Genomic DNA, 22,382 nt, shown 5'->3' with positions numbered 1-22,382 from the left:
ATTTGAAAGAGTTGTGCCACCTATAAGCATAAGGTCTGCATTGGTTCTTGCAAGTAACAGCTACTACTCAAAAAAAAAAAAAATCCATCCATATTATGGGAAAACAGAGAAGAGCGTAGGTAAAGCAAGGTTGTGGTGTACTGTTACAGTGACCTCTACTGAAAGATCTGTTTTGCACAGCTGTACTTTCTGCTGCTTCCGAAGTTCCAGTCATCTTTTTTCATTCTCGGTGCACCAGACTCCACATAGTGGGTCTTTTGATTTTTTTTAAACTTTCTCTGCCTTCAGGTAAAAATATGGATTTGAAAGAGTTAGATGGCAATTTCTAATAGTGAGTGGACATTGGTGATCACCTGTGAGTGGTGTACCAGAAACATACAACCATAAAAGATATCAAAAATTAACCCTAGGAAAGAGTTTGCTTTACATTTTATTCAGTACGCTTGAGTTGTCATGAATATGATTCTACAAATACTGAACAGCAGTTTTGGCTTCCTAAACATACAGTACCTTGATTCGAGTTGTCTGCCTGAGACTAGTTGCCATTACCTTATGTAGAGTCATATATATTCTGGATGGGCCTGAAAGTTGGATAATTTATTTAAGTTGCATTTTTGGTGTACAAATAAATACATTTTAGTTGGAAATGAATAGGTATTTTCTGCTGTCTTTGAAAGCACTACTTGGTTTTGTTTGAGATCTACAGTTCTGTAATATCCCTTTTTTGTAGGATTATGTCCGTGCAGCCATGACTTGTATACGGTTCTTCAGCCATAAAACGGAGTCATACGTTGAGCTTGGAGAAAAGCAGAAGTGGCTGACGAGAGCAAAAGATCACCTTAAGACCTATTTGCAGGGAATGTCCACTAGGAGCTTTGGAAGAAAGAAATCTGGATCTTCATTCCGAAAGAAGATGACTGCCGGTGATGTCACAAGGTACAGTTTGTTGGAGATGTACTAAGCAAAATATGTTGCTACCTGCAAATTAATTTCTGGTCTTATAAAGTTTACTCCAGGATGATCCAGGAGTGATGAAGTGGTGTATTCAAGAAAATGAGCCCATTAAAATATTGTGGGATCATTATTTCTGAGTGCTGTGGGCTTTGCCAGCTCCTAATGTACATTTACATGTTTGTGTTAGGTCTGCATGTATTTATGTACTGGGAAACAAGTACAGAAAAATAACTGTCTAATTTTACTGAACAATGTAGTTTATTTGGGGTTTATTAAAAATGAACATATCTTGAGCTGTGTGTGTTTTAGGATTTTGCATTTAAGATGGGCACTAAACATTGCATATTCAAGTATTTCTAAAGACTAACACATGCCACAGTTCACAAGCAATAAAGTCAGTAGATGGGGCTGCCAAGAAGTTAAAGTATCAAAGGTGCAGCTGCAGAAAAAAACTGTGTAGCAGGGCAGGGTAAAGCATCAAGGAAGCGACATCTTAGCTTATCTTAAAAACTTTTCAGAATGTGGAAGGTTTGGGGCACAATTTACAGCAGCTGTAGATTTTGGAAGCAAATTAAACGGACATTGATTGATGCTTATATACAAGATCCACACACAAACTTCTTGTAAATATTGACAAAGCAAACAACAAGGCTGGAGATTCTCTTTATTCTAACACTGTTGGAAAACACTGGAACCTGCTTCCCTCTGAACTTTCTACTATTCCCTCAAAATCTCTCTTTAAAAAGAGACTTAAGCTCTACCTCAAATCACAATGGCTGTGCCCCTGTACTAATCCTAACTAACTCTAGCTCCTTGACACTTGACTAAAATCTATACCTTAAAACCCAAAATCTACTTCTTATTTACATCCACTGACCTATTTCTCCTTCCTACTATCTTTATATAAAAAAAATAAAAAAAAGTGTGTTTTTGTATAATTATTCTTTCCACATGGAATTCCACTAGATGTACTTACATAACTGCTAAGTTCCTCTTAATTTCCTTTATCCTCTTATTACTGTACATTATGCTAGTATTCTCACAGAATGTCACTTGTAACAATATTTTTGTCACAATATTTTTACCATTTATGTTATAATTACTGCATTTTTACACTTTATAACTATGTCTCCAGTTGTAATGCTTTCTTTTACTCTGTTATTTTCATGTATTTCTTTAATGTAAATTCATTTTAAACTTTAGAGCTTATCTCCCCGGGCCTCTACTGAAAATGGACATATATCCAGCTAGACTAGCCCGGTCAACAAATGTAAAATAAATAAAATAAATAAGTCAGATAATTAAATCAGTACAGCCCAAATACTTTAGGAAACAAGTGTGTAACCCCAGCTGGCTAAATGGTGCCTTAGGATAATGCAGTGAATGTGACCCAGACAAACTGGGATGCATTAGCTATTGATATGCTGGAGGAGTTGGTAAGGGAGAGTGGGAAGGTGTGACCACTACCAGGTTTCCTTCCGTGTGGGGGAAGGTGGTACCCTGACTCCTTGCATGAAACGCTCTTAGCTGGTTTGTAGGAGGTATAGTTTGTGGCAGATTGGCAGATGCTGACAGCCCTGCCAGACTGTTCATTGCTCAGTAACAATATTCAGTCAGGCACACAGGTGCATTTATGTATCAGACAGCATTAAGGGAAAGTGTGTGAATTTCAGGCTCACATGAGAGCTAGCACATATGTCAAGGGAGAGCCTTTTTAAGCCTAGCCACGTAACCTGGTCCAGTTGAATCCCCTTGTAACTTGTGCATGTACATTGGAGGGTTGGTAGTTAAGGGGTTGCTAAAAAGTTATGTGGGTGGGTATGTTAGGGAATGTTTACTGTTGGCCTCAAACTATAGGAGACATGAGGGACAGCTGTGGGATGAATTTATAATTTCCCATTCAATAGTCAGGGTTATGTTGAATAGGGTTAGGGATGGACTCTGTTTCACATGGATGGGGGGTCTATTCCAGAGCATGGGGATCCTTTGATCACGTAAATTTGGAAGCTTTTTCTAGAGAAGTGGCAGTCTCTGGGAGATGTATCTGTCTCTCCAGCATGACCTGTTCATGTCAGAGGCTAAGTTAAGATCCCTGGAGTGAGTGACCCTTGTGCAGTTTGATTTATGAATGTGCAGCATTTCCATCAGGACTGAGTCAGAGACTGCCTTGTAAACCACCACAGGTCAGCCCTCAGCAACCTGTAGGAGACAAAATGCAGTGACAGGGCTTTCAATCTTTCCGCATAGGACTTGCTTTGTGTACCATGTAATTTGTTGGTGAGAAACCAGTGTGGTCTCTCCAGTTGTTGCAGGTGTCTGGTGAGGTGCAATGCAAAAGGGAGCATTGTACTCAATTATTGGTCTGGTGAGGGCCAAGTGTAATGGAGTTAAAACATCCATATATCTAGATGCGATGCATTTACTTTTAAGATGTGCCACATAGAAGGATTTACTTACTACTGTGGATAAGTGTTGTCCAAAGTTCAGATTGCTATCAACCTTAGTACCCAGATCTAGTACCACTGGGTCTACACTTGGGGGATGCTGTCTATAATGTAATTAGCAGGGATGTCAGCTTTCCTAAGGGAATAATAATGCATTTTTTGCATTTAGCTTTAATCTGTGGCTTTGGCACCAGTCATTTGTCTGTGTTAACCCTTTCTGCAGTGTATCAAGATCATGGGAGGACTCAGCGATTATCCAGGGCCTTGGTGACTTTCCCAAAGAAGTCAGCCAGGTTTATCAGGGATGATCTACCTTTAATGAATCCAAACTGAGTTGGGCCAAGAGTTTGGTGATTACCTATGTCCTTGTTAATAAGGTCCATAATGATTCTTTCCATGGCCTTGCATATGAAGCTAGTCAAGCTTATGTGCCTGTAATTCCTAGCGTCAGTTGATGTTCCTTCTTTATGGAATGGGATTACTGTTGTTGTTCTGCATTCTGCCAGAATATAGCCAGTTCCCAGGCTGTGATTAAACAAGGATCCAAGTGGGTCTGCTAGATCATGTTTTAAGTTATTTAAAAGGCAACCTGGGAGGTTGTCTAGTCTCATTCATGCCGTGTTTTAGCCTTGGAGAGCACACAAATGACCTACTGTCTTGAGATAATAGGCTGAGGAATGATGGCAGGTATACTTTGGGGGATGATTGGAAGGGACAAGAGGGTGAAGTTTGTTCCAAGTCTGTCAGCTAGCAGGTTAGCTATTACCTCCTGTTGAATATGGGTGGTGCCATCCACAACCTGTTTAGGGTATAGCTGGGTATTCCCTTTTAGATTTCAGCCAAAGTTAAAGAATGCTTTGTGACTATCCTTAACTAGGGAGGCTATTTTTACCTTGTAATTAGCTTTGGAGGACTTGACAAGATCTCTACCTTACCCTTACTTGATCAGTGGCCAGATTACTGTCTACATATGTTCCTAGATCTCTTAACGATGAGTCAACTCTTAGGTGTTTCTCATGAATGGAGTAATTTGCTTGGGCTGATGTTTTCCCAAAAGGCACTATAATGCACTTCTTTGCAGTGAGTTTTAATCCATGGCTATGGCACCAGTTATTGGTCTGCATTAGCCCTCCTTGCAGGATGTTGATGTCATAGGGGGAATTTTATAGTTCCCAATTTGCAGTCAACTACAAACTATGTGAGGCAGAAACTCTTGATATTAGCCTTGACCTCTGAGAAGTGGATGTAAAACAGGAGTGAGCCCTGTCGTACTCTGATGGTGATCAGCCTCTTGGTGGAGGTGGTCTCACCAGTCCTGACTTCTTGGGTCCTACCTGTGAGGCAGCCAGCAATCAGAGTTATGTATGTATTTATGCCTAGTTCAGTGAGTTTGTTTATAATACCTGAGTATAAGTTATTGTATTGAATGGCTTAGCCACATCTAGGTAGGCGGTATGCACCATTTCCACTTCATCCATTGCCTCGGTTACCTTCTCAGAAAAGTCTACAAGATTGAGTAGGCATAACCTTTTCCTGACAAAAACAAGCTGAGATGGATCCAGTGTCTGTAGGTTGCCAATGTCTTTGTTCATCATTTCTATGATAATTCATTCCATGCTTCGCATATTAGACTAGTTAGACTAATAGGTCTGTAGTTTCTGGGGCCAATTGATGATCCATCCTTGTGAAGGGGGATAACTGTTACCATCCTCCATTCTCTTGGTACATAGCCAGTTCTGAGGCTGTAGTTGAAAAGTGACTCGTGGTCCTGATAGGTCATGTTTCAGACTATGTAGGAGATGGCCCAGGATATTATTGGGCCCCACTGATTCTGTGTTTTTGGCTTTTGCAAGTACTACCATAACCTGCTCCCTGTTGATAGTTTGGGGGGGGTTGTGCTAGTAGGGATTTTCTGCAGGGGGTGAAGTTTGTGCTGATTTTGTTAGCCAGCAGATTTGCTGTGACACTGTGCTCAGTGAAGGTGATTTCAGCACAGCACACTGCTGTGCATGATACCTTTGAGGTTTTGGACATAGCTGTAGAAGGCCTTGTGGTTGTCTTTAGTCTGAGATGCTATCTTGACCATGGATTTAATTAGTTCTTGTCTAGTAGTTTAATTAGTGACCTTTTGACATTATGAGAGTTGCTCTTCTTATTTTAGCCATGACTTTTTTCCTTTTGTTATATACTTTGTTAATATTAGGAATCCACAAGTGTGGGTTGTTTTGGGCTTCTTCTGGTAGATACAACAGTGTCTTTCCACCAATTTACATGTTTGTACTGTGTTTCAGTGTCCAGTTCTACATAGACTGTTGTGAACTTGGGGTTAGGCAGCGGGGAACTGAATTTTAACAAACTGTTGCTTAATCAGATGTAGTTTGCGTTAGAATTATTCCTAACTGTAACAGGTTTTGCTGGATTTTCCAAGTTGATTTTTATTTCAAATGAGACAGCTTTGTGATCTGACCTCTCCTCTGTTCTGTAACCCCTCCCACTCCAGTGGAATTGTGGGATACCAACTTTCAAATGCAAACTGAAGAACAGACAACCAAAATATGGCCCCACACCCTGTAGTAAATGGTAACCATTTTTTTTTTTTTTAAATGTGTAGCAATGATGTCCACTGGGAAGGGAGAAGATGATGAACCTTAGGATTTTGTTTTTGGTGACTTGCAGTATGTGGGTCTTGTGGTAAAAATAGGGCATTTAATGGTAGGCAATATTCTAATCTTAACAAAAGAATATTATAGTTTGCTAGGACCTCCAAAAGTCATTCTCCATGGCCTACTGATCAGTGGCATAGTTAGTTTGTGTCGCCTGGGGTTGTCTTTGAGTTTGCCAGCCTTCCCCCCCCCCTCACAAAATCAAGGTCGAATGGGGCCCCCATAAACAGTCCTCCCCCCTGCAGCCATTCTAATGTCCCATTACTTACCTCTTTTCCCCCATTTAACATAACAGTGTAATGTGCATACTGCTTTACTTCTACAATGATTATTTTGATTTCATTTAAAACTTTTATTTTACATTTTATACCAAATACACTAACAGACATCTGCTGAAAAAAGCAATACAGTCTCACAATGAAAACAGACTTAGCATTAAAACTTCTCTGCCCTTGAAAGTAAACACACATTAATTGAAACCCACATTCAAAGAAAATGCAACTGGCCTGTGGCAGATAAAGATTACCATTGGGCTGTTTTCAAATCATAGACCCCTTGCACATGAAACATACATGTGTTCTTTGATATACCTTCCTGATTGTATTAAATTATATTCCTTGTGTAGTACAGCACACCTGTCGGGGGGGGGGTTAAATTAATCCATATTTCCTCTATTGGGTCTCCATTTCTCTCTGGCAACAGTCCATTAGGGTTGTAATGGATGTGGAAATCTTATCTGTCTTAGAGAATCCTTGTCATCCATATCTGACTACCTTGTTTTTCCAGTCTTTCAGCATTGCTGGCTCTAAGGCATAATATAACTTTGCCCACATATTTCTGTCTTGCAGGGAAAGGTTTTTAGTCTAGGGTGCTTTGGCATCAAGAAAGAAACTTTGTGGTGACAAATTCTGGTTCTTTCCTTTATCAGTTTGTAGAAATTCCAACTTTCAAAAGTCTGTCCCTTCACATCCTTTAATACCTCTTATTTCCCTTTTGTTTCTTGGTGACCTTAGATTTAAAAGATGTTATCACAGTTCTATAGCCACAATTTTCAAATGCTTTCTTTGTAAGTTTTTTTGAGTTTGAATTGCAGTTTCAGTTCTTTGCATTACCCTTTGGGTTATTCTCTACCCCAGGGGTAGTCACAAAGCATATGATTCCAGTGGTGGCATTTTACATACTGCAAGGTATTCATTTTTTCCCCTTGTTTAGACAACTTGCTTACCTTTGCAAAGTCTGTTTCGAAGTGTCAGGAATCCTTTGCTTGGTTAAGAGATTTCCTTCTCAGACTGAGTTTCCAAGATAAAATTAAATATTGTGAATTCTTCCATTCCACAGCATGGTATTCTTGGAGTATCTCCTGGATGTGTCCATTAAAAGAGCTTTTTTTCCGAAAGATAAAGTAGATATATTCATAGATCTATTCTTGAGTCTTTTCAATCAGTCCAGCACTTTGGCATAGGAATTTCTCTGGGTTTTAGGATTCAGTGCATCTATGATTCTCATGATTCCTCTAAACAAACTCCACATAACAGAAATATTTAAAAAACAAGTGCTACCTAAAATCTCTATGTTCCAATATCAGTACCTCCTCCTTCTTCTTCTTTCGGCTGCTCCCATTAGGGGTTGCCACAGCGGATCAACTGTTTCCATTTCTTCCTATCCTCTGCATCTTGCTCTGTCACACCAACCACCTGCATGTCCTCTCTCACCACATCCATAAACCTTATCTTAGGCCTTCCTCTTTTCCTGTTACCTGGCAGCTTCATCCTTAGCATCTTTTTCCCAATATACTCTGCATCCCTTCTCAGCACATGTCCAAACCAACATAATCTTGTCTCCAAACCTTCCAACCTGGGCTGACCCTCTAATATACTTATTCCTAATCCTGTCCATCCTCGTCACACCCAGTGCAAATCCTAACATCTTCAACTCTGCCACATCAAGCTCTGACTCCTGCCTTTTTGTCAATGCCACTATCTCCAACCAATATAACATAGCTGGTCTCACTATCCTCTTGTAGACCTTCCCTTTCACTCTTACTGGTACTCGTCTGTCACAAATCACTGCTGACACTCTTCTCCACCCACTCCATCCTGCCCGTACTCTCTTCTTCACCTCTCTTCCACACTCACCATTACTCTGAACTGTTGATCACAAGTATTTAAACTCATCCACCTTCGCCACCTCTACTCCCTGCATCTTCACCATTCTTCTATCCTCCCTGTCATTCACACACATATATTCTGTCTTAGTCCTGCTGACCTTCATTCCTCTTCTCTCTAGAGCATGCCTCCACCTCTCCAGGGTCTCCTCCACCTGTTCCCTACTCTCACTACAGATCACAATGTAATCTGCAAACATCCTAGTCTACGGGGACTCCTGTCTGATCTCATCTGTCAACCTGTCCATCACCATTGCAAATAAGAAAGGGCTCAGAGCTGATCCTTGATGTAATTCCACCTCCACCTTAAATGTATCCGTCACTCCCACCGCAGACCTCACCGCTGTCACACTACCCTCGTACATATCCTGTACCACTCTTACATACTTCTCTGACACTCCCGACTTCCTCATACAGTACCAAAACTCCTCTCTAGGCACCCTGTCATATGCTTTCTCTAAGTCCACAAAGACACAATGCAACTCCTTCTGACCTTCTCTGTACTTCTCCATCAACCCTCTCAGAGCAAGCATCGCATCTGTAGTGCTCTTTCCTGGCATGAAACTATACTGCTGATTACTAATCATCACCTCCCTTCTTAACCTAGCTTCCCCTACTCTTTCCCATAACTTCATGCTGTGACTGATCAGTTTAATCCATCTGTAGTTACTACAGCTCTGTACATCACCCTTATTCTTAAAAATCTGTACCAAAACACTTTTTCTCCATTCCTCAGGCATCCTCTCATTTTCTAAGATTTCATTAAACAATCTAGTTAAAAACTCCAGTGCCATTTCACCTAAACACCTCCATGCTTCCACAGGTATGTCATCTGGACCAACAGCCTTTCCATTCTTCATCCTCTTCATAGCTGTCCTTACTTCCTCCTTGCTAATTCACTGCAATTCATGATTCACTATCCGCACATCATCCAACCTTCTCTCCCTCTCATTCTCTTCATTCATCAGCCCCTCAAAGTACTCTTTCCATCTGCTCAACACACTCTCCTCGCTTGTGAGTAAGTTTCCCTCATTATCCTTTATCATCCTTACCTGCTGCATATCTTTACTAGCTCAGTCCCTCTGTCTAGCTAATCAGTACAGGTCCTTTTTCTCCCTCCATAGTGTCCAACCTTTCATACAACTCTTCATATGCCTTATCCTTAGCCTTTGCCACCTCTCTCTTTGCCATGCACCTCATCTCCTTATACTCTTGTCTACTTTCTTCATCTCTCTGACAATCCCACTTCTTCTTCGCCAACCTCTTTCTGTGTATACTCTCCTGTACTTCTTCATTTCACCACCAGGTCTCCTTGTCCTCCTTCCTCTTTCCAGATGTTACACCAAGCACCTTTCTAGCCATCTGTCTTACTAGCTCTGCTGTAGTTACCCAGCTATTTGGTAACTCTTCACTGCCACTCAGTGCCTGTCTTAACTCTTCCCTGAACTCCACCTCACAATTACCCTTTTTCAATTTCCACCATTTGATCCTTGGTGCTGCCCTCAAACTCATCCTCCTCGTCTTGATCACCAATACCTCCTAACCTTCCAAATTCCAGTTTTGGGACTTGTAAAAAAGGAATTGTTTTGTTGTAGAGACCACTTTTATCTGAATCCAGGTGTCTCATTCTACCTTCTGACTCAGTTGTAGTCTGTAATAGCAGATGCCTCAGACTTTGTTTAGGGAGCTGTGTCTTTGGAATTATAACTTGTGTTGCTTCTACTGCCTCCACTCCCGCTGTTCCTAGAAAGAAGGGAATAAAAGCATTTACCAAGGAGATGTCCTTACATTCACTGCTGCAGTATTCCTTATGTATGAATTCCGTGCCATGGAAGCCTGACGTCCAGCCAGTATACCAAAGCCTACTGTTGCTTTAAGGTAAACTGAATGTCACCTGTGCAGTGCTCACATAGCATAGGGCATCAAGGTGACATCCAGGTGTACCATCCTGGGAATGTCTTTGCCACCAGTCCGAATGCTTCTTCTGATTGTCGGTCTGTTTGCCTACGTCTCTTTCCTGCAAATTTGAATGCATTTTCATTCTTTGTTGAATGCGCTTACATTTTGTTCTGAAGTCCGAGCCAGTGCAGATAAGTACCCCTTTGGAGATTTGTTTCTTTCTTGGCTTTTTTTTTTTTTTTATTTTGCTGTTAAGGGTTAATGTCATCCAAGATGGGTAAATGCCAGAGCAGGAGACAGAGCCCCATAAAGCCCTCCACAATAAGTGTCTTTTCTGCCTAGGGGCTTCTCACGACCATATGTCCTGTTCAGTTTGACAGGTGTTCATACCGAAACCCCTTCATAGGTTCATAGGTTTATACTAGGCTATCTGCCCTAAGGCATTTATAAGCCTAGCCCGGAGTTTTTTGTGGCTTACGCCACCCCTTATGTTAAAAAATACTGTGCCCATTAGTTTGTTGTGCCTCTGTCCAGCAGTGACACAGAGATGATTCCCGGGGTAAACCTACGATCTCCCATCCACCGGTCAAGATTTCTCTTGAACAGAGCCAGCGAGGTGCTCTGCCTCACATGGACCTGGATTTTATTCCACAACATAGGGAGTCTCTGGGTGACAAATCTATCCCTCCAGCAAGTCCTATTTATATCCGTGCTAAGGTTTAAGTCGCTTGCTCTAGTGGATCTGGTAGATTTGGATTTTTTGAGGTGGAGCATGCCCATTAATTCCGGGTTGGACATGGCCTTGTATGTCAGGCACAGGTCACCTCTGAGCAGACGGTATGCGACTGAATAGAGCTGGAGTTTCTTCAGTCTGGCAGCATATGACAGATTTTGGAGTCCCTTTATCCTTTTGGTGAGGAACTTTTGGGGTCTCTCCAATTGCTGCAGGTGTCGGGTGAGACACATCCCGAATGGGGCATTGTACTCGATCATTGGTCTGATAAGTGAAGAGTACAGGGGAACAATAACCTCACTTGATCTGGATGCGAATCCCTTCATGATCAGGTGGGCAATGTAGAAGGTTTTTCTAACCACTTTAGCAATGTGAGTGTCAAAAGAAAGGCCACTGTCAATCTGGGTCCCCAGGTCCCTGATAACCTCTTCTGTGCTTAGTGGATTGCCACCTATATGGTAGCTTGGGGTTACCTTGTTTTTCCCGAAGGGTATGACTATGCATTTTTTGGCATTTAACTTCAGGCCATGGCTCTGGCACCAGCTATCAGTTTCCGTGAGACCCCTCTGAAGGATATCTGTGTCCGATGTACTTTCCACTATGGCTCCCAGTTTGCAGTCATCTGCAAACTTTGTCAGCCGTAGTCCTCCTATGTTAGCCTGTACTTCTGAGAAGTAGATGCCGAACAACAGGGGGCCAAGGACTGAGCCCTGTGGGACACCGCTTGTGTCTGGCTTGGAGTCTGACATGGCGCCAGCTACTCTAACCCTGGGGTTCTGTCCTTTAGCCAGTTTGCAACCCATCTTGTGACATAAGGGTTTACATTTAAGTTGGAAAGTTTCTCTATAATACCCGAGAGAGGTATTGTGTCGAAAGCTTTTGCAAGGTCAAGGTAGGCTGTATGGACTGCCTTTCCCTCATCAATGGCCTTGGTGACTGTTTCGAAGAAGTCGACCAAGTTCAAAAGGCATGATCTGCCCTTGACAAAGCCAAACTGGGTCGGGTCCAATGTCTGCAAGTCCCCTATGTCTTTGTTTATGAGTTCCATTATGATCCTCTCCATAGCTTTGCAGACCAGGCTTGTTAAGCTTATGGGGCGGTAATTACCAGGGTCCGTAGAGGCACCGCCTTTGTGGAGTGGGGCCACAGTTGCCGTACGCCACTCCTTGGGCACGTATCCTGTGGTAAGGCTAAGATTAAACAGCTGCCTTATGTGCGGGTTTAGTTCCTCATTGAGTTCGTGTAGCACACAGCCGGGGATGCCATCCGGTCCCATTGATGCTGTGTTTTTAGCTTTAGAGAGAGCAGCTTTCACCTGCGCAATGGAGATGTCTGAGAGGCTGCACTCCGCTGGGATAGTTATCTCTCCTTTTGGGGGGGGGAGAGGGGGGTGAAGTTTGCACTGAACCTGTCTGCCAGTATGTTTGCAATGTCTGTGGGTTCAGTGATTTTTGTATCATTTTGGACTAATTCTGAGCATATCTGGGAGTTTCCACCCAGGTTTCTAACATAGCTGAAGAAGGCCTTATGATTGTCTTTTGAATCTATGGCAGTTTTTCTCTCAAAGTTGGCCTTGGATGATTTTATGAGTGCTCATATTTCTTTACTAATAATGATCAAAGGTGTGTTCTCTTTTATGGATTTTGCTCTATCATGTAACAGCTTTCTCCTCGTATTCTAAAGTTTGTTTATGGCTGGGGTCCACCAGACTGGACGTTTGCCCTTGGTGGAAAGAGTCTTGGTTTTATTAGGGATTGCCTGATCCATGCAGTCCTGGAGGTGTTCATAGAAGGCATTTGTAAGGGCTTCCGCAGCTTGGGTTGTGGTTTCCACTGGCTCGGGGGCCTTGAAGGATACCACACCAGTCTTGAGTAGTGTGAAGTTTGCTTTAGAGAAGTTCTTCACTGTGGTCTTTTTTGTTTGGGGTGGGGCGGGATGTGGATATCCAGTGAGATTAGTTTATGATCTGATCTCACCAATGAGGGATATACTTCCGGTGTGGAGCATTTTGTCCCCATGTTTGTGATGATGAGATCTAGTATATTTTCTCCTCTTGTGGGAACGGTGACTAGTTGTTCCATGGCATTTGAATTTATTAACTCCAGGAACATATATATATATATATATATATATATATATATATATATATATATATATATATATATATATATATATATATATATATATATATATATATATATATATATATATATATATATATATATATATATATATATATATATATATATATATATATATATATATATATATATATATATATATATATATATGTATATATATATATATATATATATATATATATATATATATACATATATATATATATATATATGTGTGTGGATATATATTTATATATATATAGATATATATATATGTGTATATATATATATATATATATATATATATATATATATATATATATATATATATATATATATATATATATATATATATATATATATATATATATATATATATATATATATATATATATATATATATATATATATGTATATGTGTATATATATATATATATATATATATATATATGTATATATATATATATATATATATATATATATATATATATATATATATATATATATATATATTTCTATGTATATATATATATATATATATATATATTTCTATGTATATATATATATATATATATATATATATATATATATATATATATATATATATATATATATGTATGTCTGTGTATGGCAGGCTTTCTTCCCTTTCTTTGTATCTTGAGAACCAGCGCCTTAAGTTTCTTGCTAAAGATACAATGGAAGGCACTTCCCACCCCACCCTGAGGGTCAGACGTTAGGGAAGAAGGTGGTGAAAAAATTAAGACCGGGATCTTCCGTTCTCCAGCCTCTGCTGAGCGTTTCTCCCAAGGTCGTCGAGAACCCAGAGATTCACCTGGCTTTGTTGTCAGATTCCTCTGCCACAACCAGGTTGGGGGCCATCAAGGATCCAGTTTGCTGCACATCCGGCTAGACTTTGCAGGTGTCCATTTTGGAATTTCAAGGGGAAACTACAGTTTATTATTTCCGGGGGGTCTAGGGGTGTTCCACAGATTCTAGTTAGGGAGGAAGTTTCTACTATGGTTATTGAATGCCATCTGGAGTCTGAGTCTTCTAAGTTTTATAGGGCAGACATTCCTTTAAAAAAGAAACAAAAAAAACTAAGCATGTTTCTCCAGCTCCTAGGGATCCACAAAGTGAATGGAAGGCCTTTACTCGGGGCTTACTTAATGCTTTAGTAGCATTAAAACCACCTCAGGGGGTTTTTGTTCCTGCTCCCACATGGTCCTCCACTCCCCTTAAAAGGTCTAGAGAACAGGATTCTTCTGAGGAGGAGTCGGATTGTGATGAGGAATCTCTGCTTTATCTTGCACAAATTTCCTTCTCCTTTGGATTGTAGATCAGAGGAGGAGGAATCTAATAGTTCTGATATGCCTTTTGAAGAAATTTCCTTTGGAGAAACAGTCACTAGGATGATGACATTCTTTAAATGGGATTCTGCTCAGGTTTCTGACATCCATGAGAGGTGTTATGAGTTGCTACAGTTGGAATCTCCAAGACCACCTCCTATTTGTACTGTTTTGGCTGTTTTGTTGGGTTCTTTTTCCAATGCCTCTAAAGCTCCTTATTCTTTGCTCCCTGAGGCCAGGAAGCCTGAGGTTTTGTATGGTGCCTGAGGATTGTTATTTTTTTGTACAAATGTCCTGCTGCTGACCCCTCTGTGGTGTCTGTAGCCTCTGACAAACCCTCTCAGTTGCTTCCTTCACCCAGGTTACTGCCTTCAGCCTTTACCTGACAATACTAAGGCCAAGTTGATGGATGCCCCTCTGGATAATAACCTTTTGCTTGGGAAAGCAGCTGCTGGTTTAAGTCCCCTCAGGATAAGGGGAAGGCCTTACAGGAGCTTAAACATGTGTTTGTTTCCATATACCTAAATTTGCGAAACTACCCCAATAAGCCAGCCTTTGTTTGCAGGCAGTCTAACCCTCATCGTAAAGGTAAAGAGAGTGGCAAATGGGCTCCTCCTGCTAAGGCCACTCAGACTTAAGGGATTCAGAAACCTTCCTTTCTGGATAAACCAGATGCTGTGTGACTGTCCGTCTCTTCCCAGCCACATTCCTGTTTCTCTTCACCTTTCTCTTTCTGTTTGGCTTCAGATTACTCAGGATTCTTGGGTTCTGTCCATTATTTGCCAGGGAAACTTAATGGTGTGAAAATCCCGTCCCCCTTTTATGGGCATTCCTCAGTCTCTTCAGGAACAACTCCCTTTTTTCCCAGGGGTTCTTTGAGATCTTTTGACTTGGGTTACTATTCAAAACGTGCCTGTGTCCCAAAAAGGGGAAGGGGTTTTACTTAAGAATGTTTCTAGTAACCAGAAAAGAGGATACTTGGAGACCAGTTCTAGACCTCTCTCATCTTTCTGAAGGTGCCCTCCTTTTGCATGTTGTCCTTTGAGACTGTTTCCTCTCTTGCTCCCCCAGGCCTATATGGTGTCTCTGGATCTCAAGGATGCTTATCTCCATATTACGATCCATCATCTTTTCAGGAAGTTTTTGCGTTTCTCTGTTGCTTCCTGGAATTTTCAATCATCTGCTTTGTGCTTTGGCCTTTCTACTGCTCCAAGGGTGTTCACCAAATGCCTTGCTCCTGTGATTGCGTTTTTAGGCTTCAAGGGATCTGATCCATATATCTCCTTACTTGGACGATCTGCTGATTCAGGCTTTGTTTCCAGAGATCCTGTTGCAAAATCTTCAAAAAGTCTTCTCTGACTCCTTCTCAGGATCATATCTTTCTGGGTTGCAGGATTCAGACAGTGCCAGTGCTGGCATCTCTGCCTCCTCCAAAGGCCTTAACTTTCATTTCCTTCTTTCAAAGTCTTCTTCCTCTGGCTTCCATTACAGCAAGTGAGTTTTTGTGAGCTCTGGGTTTTATGGCCTCCACCATTCCAATGCTCCCTCTGGCCAAACTTCACGTAAGAAAGTTTCAGTGGTTTCTGAAGTCAGTGTGACTTCAACATGCACATCCTCTAGACTTTATAGTTCCTCCTCTTCCTTGTCTCTAGAAGGAACTTCAGGAGTCAGCAGTTCTCTAAATCCAGGGCTCCCTTTTCATCCCCCTCTTCCCTCTCAGGATCTTTTCACAAATGTTTCAGATGTGGATTGGGAGCAGCTTTTGGCTCCCTAAAAGTTCAGGGAGTGTGGTCGTGTGTTCAGCAGAAGGAACACATCATTGTCAAAGAGATGACATTTATTATGCTGGCTCTTCAGGAATTTCATCATCTTTTCTCTTTTCTCTAGGACCTCTCAAGGTTTTCACAGAAAATACCACAGTGATGTGGTATACAAAATAAACAGGGAGGAACAAGATTTTATCTTCTTTGCCTGTTGGCACTTCTGGTATAGGATCTTGCTGTCAAGTATCAAGCGAGTCTTCAGGTAGTTTGTATCCCTTCAGATAAGAACATTGTGGCAGACACACTAAGCAGGTCCATGACTGAATCCCACAAATGGATGCTTCACAGGGATGTGTTTCTGGACTTGGTCCATCGGTAGGGTACAACTCTAGTGCATCTTTTTGCCTCCCCTGTGAATAAACAACTTCTCCTTTTTTGTGCCAGAGTCCCAGATCCTCTGGTTTGGAAAGTGGACGCCCTGCCTTTCTCATGAAAGGGGATGTTTCTTTATGCATTCCCCTTTTCCTCTCATTCAAAAAGTTCTGCTCAAGATTCAGCAGGAGAAGCCAAAAATCTTTCTAGTGACTCCCTTTTGGCCAAGACAGCATTGGTTCCCTGTTGTATATTTAGCCAAGGGCAGTTGTCGTAAGTTACCTCACAGAGTGGACCTACTCACACAGAACAAGGGATCCTTGCTTCATCCACATCTGTCAATTTTACAACTGACTCTGTGGCCTATGGGTGATAACCTTTTGATTCCTTTCAGTCACATTTCTGAGGATATGCTTAGGGTACTGAAGGAGGCCAGAAACCACAATACTAGAAGATCTTACTTATCTAAATGGAAAGGATTTTCTACTTGGTGTCTTTCACATCATCTGGATCCAATCTGTGGCTATCTCTGTTGTTCTTTCCTACTTGTGTGAATTACTTAAGAGTGGTTTGGCTTATTCCTCAGTGAAAGTTCACTTGTCAGCCATTTCTGCTTGTCTGCCATTGACTCCTCCTCAAGCTTTTAGACTGGAAGTAAAACTTTTTCTCAAAGGCGTCCTTCACATTAATCCTACCAGGAAACTAGTTCCACCTCCTTGAGATTTGAATTACATTTTAGAGAAGCTAACTATGACCCCTTTTGAACCTGCAGCTTCAGCTTCTTTAAGTTTTGTAGGTGGAAACAGTTTTTTTACTACCTTTAATCCCTGCTAAGAGGGTTCCTAAGATTCATGCTTTGATGGCTTCTCACCTTTTCTTGTTTTTCATAAGGAGAGTCTTTTTGAGTACTAATCCTTCTTTTATGCCCATGGTGGTGAATGAGTTGTTTCTTAATCAGTCTGTTCACTTGCCTACTTTCTTCCCTTCTCCACAATCCTCCAGTGAGAGGGTCTAACACACCTTGGATGTGCATAGACAACTCAAGTTTTATTTGGATAAAAATAAGGCTATCAGGAAATCTGATCAGCTTTTTGTTTCCTTTCATCCCAGGGCTGTGGGTTTATCTGTTTCCAAGCAGACTGTTTCCTCTTAGATTTCTAAGGGTATTTAATTTTGTTGTGTTTCATGGTAAAACTCTCCCTGTTCCTGTAAAGGCTCACTCCACTAGGTCTGTGGCATCTTATGGTGCATTCTTTAAGGGTTTGGATAATAGCATTTTGGAAGCTGCCACTTGGTCTTCTGTTCACACTTTCACCAAGCATTACTAGCTGGGCAGTATTTCTAAATCTAGGGCTGGTTTTGCTAGAGCTATTCTTCATGGCTTTGTAGAAAGTTCTTCTGATACTTCCTCCTCCCAAGTTTCCTCCTAAGCTTTGGTATTCTCCCATATGTAAAGAATGCTGCAACGTTAGAATAGAAGGACATAGAATAGTGTAAAATCTTACCATAGCCTTAGATGTCCTTCTCTTCTATGTTGCAGTGTTCTTATCTCTCCCTCCTTCCCCCCCTATATTTTGCTCTTTCCTTGGATGGCAGATTATTTTCCTTTTTCCTTACTCTGGTGTTCTTCTGGGGTATTTCAGTTCTGAGGACTGTATGTGCGGACGTCCTTTTATGGCTGATGTACAACAAACCATATGTGCAACATCCCACGTACCTGCAGTAGCTGAAAGTTGCTGTATTCTGGCTGGATGTCTGGTCGCTTGGAGTGGAGTGTATACCCATATATAAAGAATACTGCAACATAGAAGAGAAGGTCATCTAAGGTTATGGTAAGATTTTACACATCTATTTCTTCCATCTTATGGAATTGGCCAAACACAAGTTAACACAAGCTTCCTCACAAACTGGATCTACTTAACACAAGACAAAGGGAGTGTGATACACCCCAGGTTCAATGAGCTAGAATTAACTGCCTTGCTGATTCAGTTCTAATACTTTTAGGCACTTGTTTCATGAGGATGTGCATCAGGTACTAAAGGAGATAAGAAACTTGCTATTAGAAAACCCTGTATTGGTAAGTGGAAGTGATTTTTCTAGTTGGTTTCTAGACATTAACCAGGGGTCCATGAATGTTTTGTACCACTAGAGCTCAAATATTTGTATGAGTTACTTTCCTCTGAACTGTCTTATTCCTCTACAAAATCTTGCAGCCATTTCAGCATGTCTGACCATGGATCCTCCTCTTTCTTCTCTGGTAACACTGTTTCTGAAAGGAGGTTTAGACTGAAAATGACCTTGTAAATGAGATGCTTCTTGGGATTTCAACTTTGGGCTGGATAAGTTGACTGCTACCTTTTGAACCTATTCATCAAGCTGATTTAAGGTTCTTGTCTTGGAAAACTGTACTTGTAATTGTCTGGCATCTACGAGAAGCGTATCTGAGTTGCAAGTGCTCATGGTAGGTGAACCTTGCCTCATATTCCATTGAGATATGGTCGCATTAAGAACAAACCCCTCTTTTATGGTCATATTGTTTTCAGACTTTGAATCAAATGATCACACTCCCAGTTTTCTACATGGAACCTAAATACCAGGGAGAAAAGCTTCTGCATTCTCTGGATATTCATGTACTATCTTGACAAAACTAAACCATTTGGGAAAGCTGATCAGCTTTTTATTTCTTATCAAGGAACTGTAAGAATTGAAAGGACTGTAGAATACAGAAAATAAACTGGAAAAAAACTGAAATGAGGTTGGAATGAATGTCTTTATATTTTAATTACCCAGAAATGTGCTGAACAAGTGCTAGTCTGTCCTTTGTGACAAATCGTCTTATACCTTTCAGAATAAAAGTCTACAAACACTGTAGTTCAGTTAAAAATGTTTTATTATGTACAGTGGCGGTAGATGTCAACAGTATCAAACTCAAATCTTGCAAGACAAAGACAGAAAGATAAAGAAGATATTCATCAGACACACTTCATAAGGAATGTCAGCAACAACATGCTTACCAGCCCATATGGGGCATCAGAGGCAGGTGTAAGGAATACTACCGTCAGCTTCTAAATGAAGAAAATCCCAGAAAAACTGTACTGCCACATATACAGCCTGTAATAAAAGAAGGGGGACCCCACTCTTGAAGAAGAAAGAGCAGTACTAAGGAAAATGAAGTTAGGGAAATCAGCAGGCTCAGATGCGATAATGGCAGTTCAACATCTACTGTTATGGGAAAGTGCAGCTTACACAACCATATTTTATTTACTAGTCTCCTCCAGGCAAATCAACTGGCATCTGAGTGTACATACCCCTAGGATGAGCACCCACATCCTCCTTACTGTGCTATCAAGCACCCAAGCTGCATCTTGAGCTCTGGTTGCCTGGGCCATAGTCGAGGGTTTATCCCTCTATGCCTACAGTGCAGACAACCCTTCAGTGTTTTTGATGCAAGGAATGTTTCTCTCTAGTTACTTATTGAAAGCACTGCTTTCTTAGTAGTCTCATTCTTGTTCATTTACTGCAGTGATATAATCACTTCTTACTGACTCTTCTGTGCATGCTTTATCATTGTACATTTTCATTTAAAATTCACACTTTTTTTTGTATAGAATCACATATTGTTTGAGCAATCAAGATGGTAACTCAGTATTTCTCACACACACATTCTCTCTCTCCCTCTCCATGTCTATCATACATATAGTATACATACATGCATGCACACGCACACATGCATATATATATATATATATATATATATATATATATATATATATATATATATATATATATGGGTCTATATTAAAATCTCAAAGTCTGACAATATCGAGTACAATATTGTCGACACGAGAATACTGAAAGCGCACTACATCGAATGTTTAAACGAAAAGTCTCTGTAGGGGGAGATTTCCATTTACTTCAATGTAGTGCGTTCTCGGAGTTGGTACATTTATATGGGGGGCGGTGCAGGGGGGGCGTGCCTCCCTGCCTACACACTATTTAGTTGTTTTTTTTTTTATTTAGTATTTTTTTTTTTTTGGTTTCGATGGTAAGACATCAATCACTAAAGTTCGATCTTTAGTGATTCAAAGTTTTAAGCCTTTGAGATTATAATATAGACTCTATATATATATATATATATATATATATATATATATATGTGTGTGTGTGTGTGTGTGTGTATAATATATATCTATATATATATATATATATATATTTACATACATACATACACGCACACACGCATGCGTACAATTTGTGTATTCATATATGACCATATCTTTATATTGGGTTATTGGGTTTTTCATTAACTCTTATCAGAACTAGCCTCATGGTGCATACTAATAAAGGCCAGACTGCTTCCCACATGACCCATATTTAACTAGTGGCATGAGCACTGGAGGAATCTGGTGAAAGAGGATGGGAGTGAGCAACCGATGCTGGCGCACCCATCCATAGGGAAAGGTGGCTGTTTATATACTACAGGAAGGCAGGTGCATAATTGGCAGCATAAGGGGCTTAGTGTGTACCTGCTGCAAGCAGTGTGCTGTTTGGTCAGTTGGTGCAGGTGTATCCCTCCATTATAGCTGCCTTGAGAAGTGCTAGCAGAACCTCCCGATCAAGTGGAGTTCTACTTGATCAGGAGGTTGCAGATTGCACATGCATTTCCCAAGGCAGCCATAGCAGAACTCAAAGGCTGCTGAGGAGCTACAGCTTTGTCAGGTCCACAGGATCTGCTGACTGTCCTACTTCCCAACACCTGACTTTTGCCTCCACTGAGAAGCAAATGGAGTGGATAACTGTTGACTCAATGAAGAGAGAATGGACCAGTTAAGTTTAGTAAGGAAAGACATTGGTCAAGTCATACAAATAAAAAAAGAAAAAATATTCTATCACATCTTTGTCATTATCATCAACAACCACTTTTTTCCATTTTCTATATGGGGTTGAGGTGTCATTTCAACTCTCCTACCTTCTTCAACAGTCATGTGTGACTGTCATAGGTCTTCTCTCACACAGTCCATTCATCTCCTTACTGGATGGTGTCATTTCTTCTTGTCTTCTTCCTGTATGTCCCAAATCATCTTCATCAGACTTTTTTCTGCTTTCCTGCAAGTGTCCAAACCACCATAATCATTCCGCTTTGATCTTCTCTGCAGTTGGACCTACTGTGGCTTCTGCTTTCATGTCCTCATTTCTTCATCTGTCCAAAAATGTGCATCCTAGCATCCATCTGAGGCAGTTCATGTCCATATCTCCATCGTCTCTATCCTTCTCAACTACTACTGCTTCACTGCTCAGGTTTCTGTACCATACAATAGTACTGGTCACACTGCTGTTTTGTACAACTTACTTTTCATCATCTTTGGCATCTTCTGTCATACACTGTCCCTGCCACTGTGTGCCATTTGCCTCTCTGATTCTAGCTTTGACCACCTTATTCAGACTTCCCTTTTCCTCAACTACCTCTTCTAGGTACTTGAAACTGTTAATTTGTTCCACTATTTTCTCTTCTACATCAGATGTTCTTCGTGTTTCACTGTTGCAGTCATCACATTTGGGTTATCTGCCTGCAGGTAGCCCTCAGCCAGCCTGAATACCAGAGTCTTCGGATTTCTGCATCAGATACTGTGTCTTCTTCCATGATGTCAAGTCATCAGGGGTATAAAACATGCAGCCGACACCATTACATCAGTCTTTCTTGCCGTGTGGTGCTCGAAGCAGAAGCAGTTCGCAAGTGCTGGTCAGCCGTCTACTGAAATTTTCGTTTTCGAGTTTCAGACCCGAAGTCTTCAAAAAAGATAAGTGCCCTGTTGGGGATCCTTTTTCTTGCTCTAACCGATGTCAGTAAAAGTTAACAATTGTCTTACCTGTGGAAAGCAAATACCTCATAGAGATTTTCATTCGTACTGCATCCCCTGTTTAGG

At 40.8% G+C, this 22,382-nt stretch overlaps 1 protein-coding gene across 2 annotated transcripts in view; it reads left to right on the top strand.

Annotated features, from left to right (window-relative positions):
* ZFYVE26 (zinc finger FYVE-type containing 26) overlaps positions 1 to 22,382 on the top strand; it is a 3,506,023-nt gene that overhangs the window by 2,843,724 nt on the left and 639,917 nt on the right. For both annotated transcript variants that reach the window (XM_044074068.1, XM_044074069.1), the window contains one exon: positions 731 to 936. In XM_044074068.1, coding sequence (XP_043930003.1) covers positions 731 to 936 — 206 coding nt within the window. The remainder of the gene's footprint in view (positions 1 to 730; positions 937 to 22,382) is intronic.

Source organism: Protopterus annectens, chromosome 6.part0 (assembly GCF_019279795.1).
Source record: "Protopterus annectens isolate FY-2018-M chromosome 6.part0, PAN1.0, whole genome shotgun sequence".
Classification (NCBI taxonomy): Eukaryota; Metazoa; Chordata; order Ceratodontiformes; family Protopteridae; genus Protopterus; species Protopterus annectens.
The sequence above is the reverse complement of the archived record's forward strand: the minus strand, read 5'-3'. Positions and strand labels throughout refer to the sequence as shown.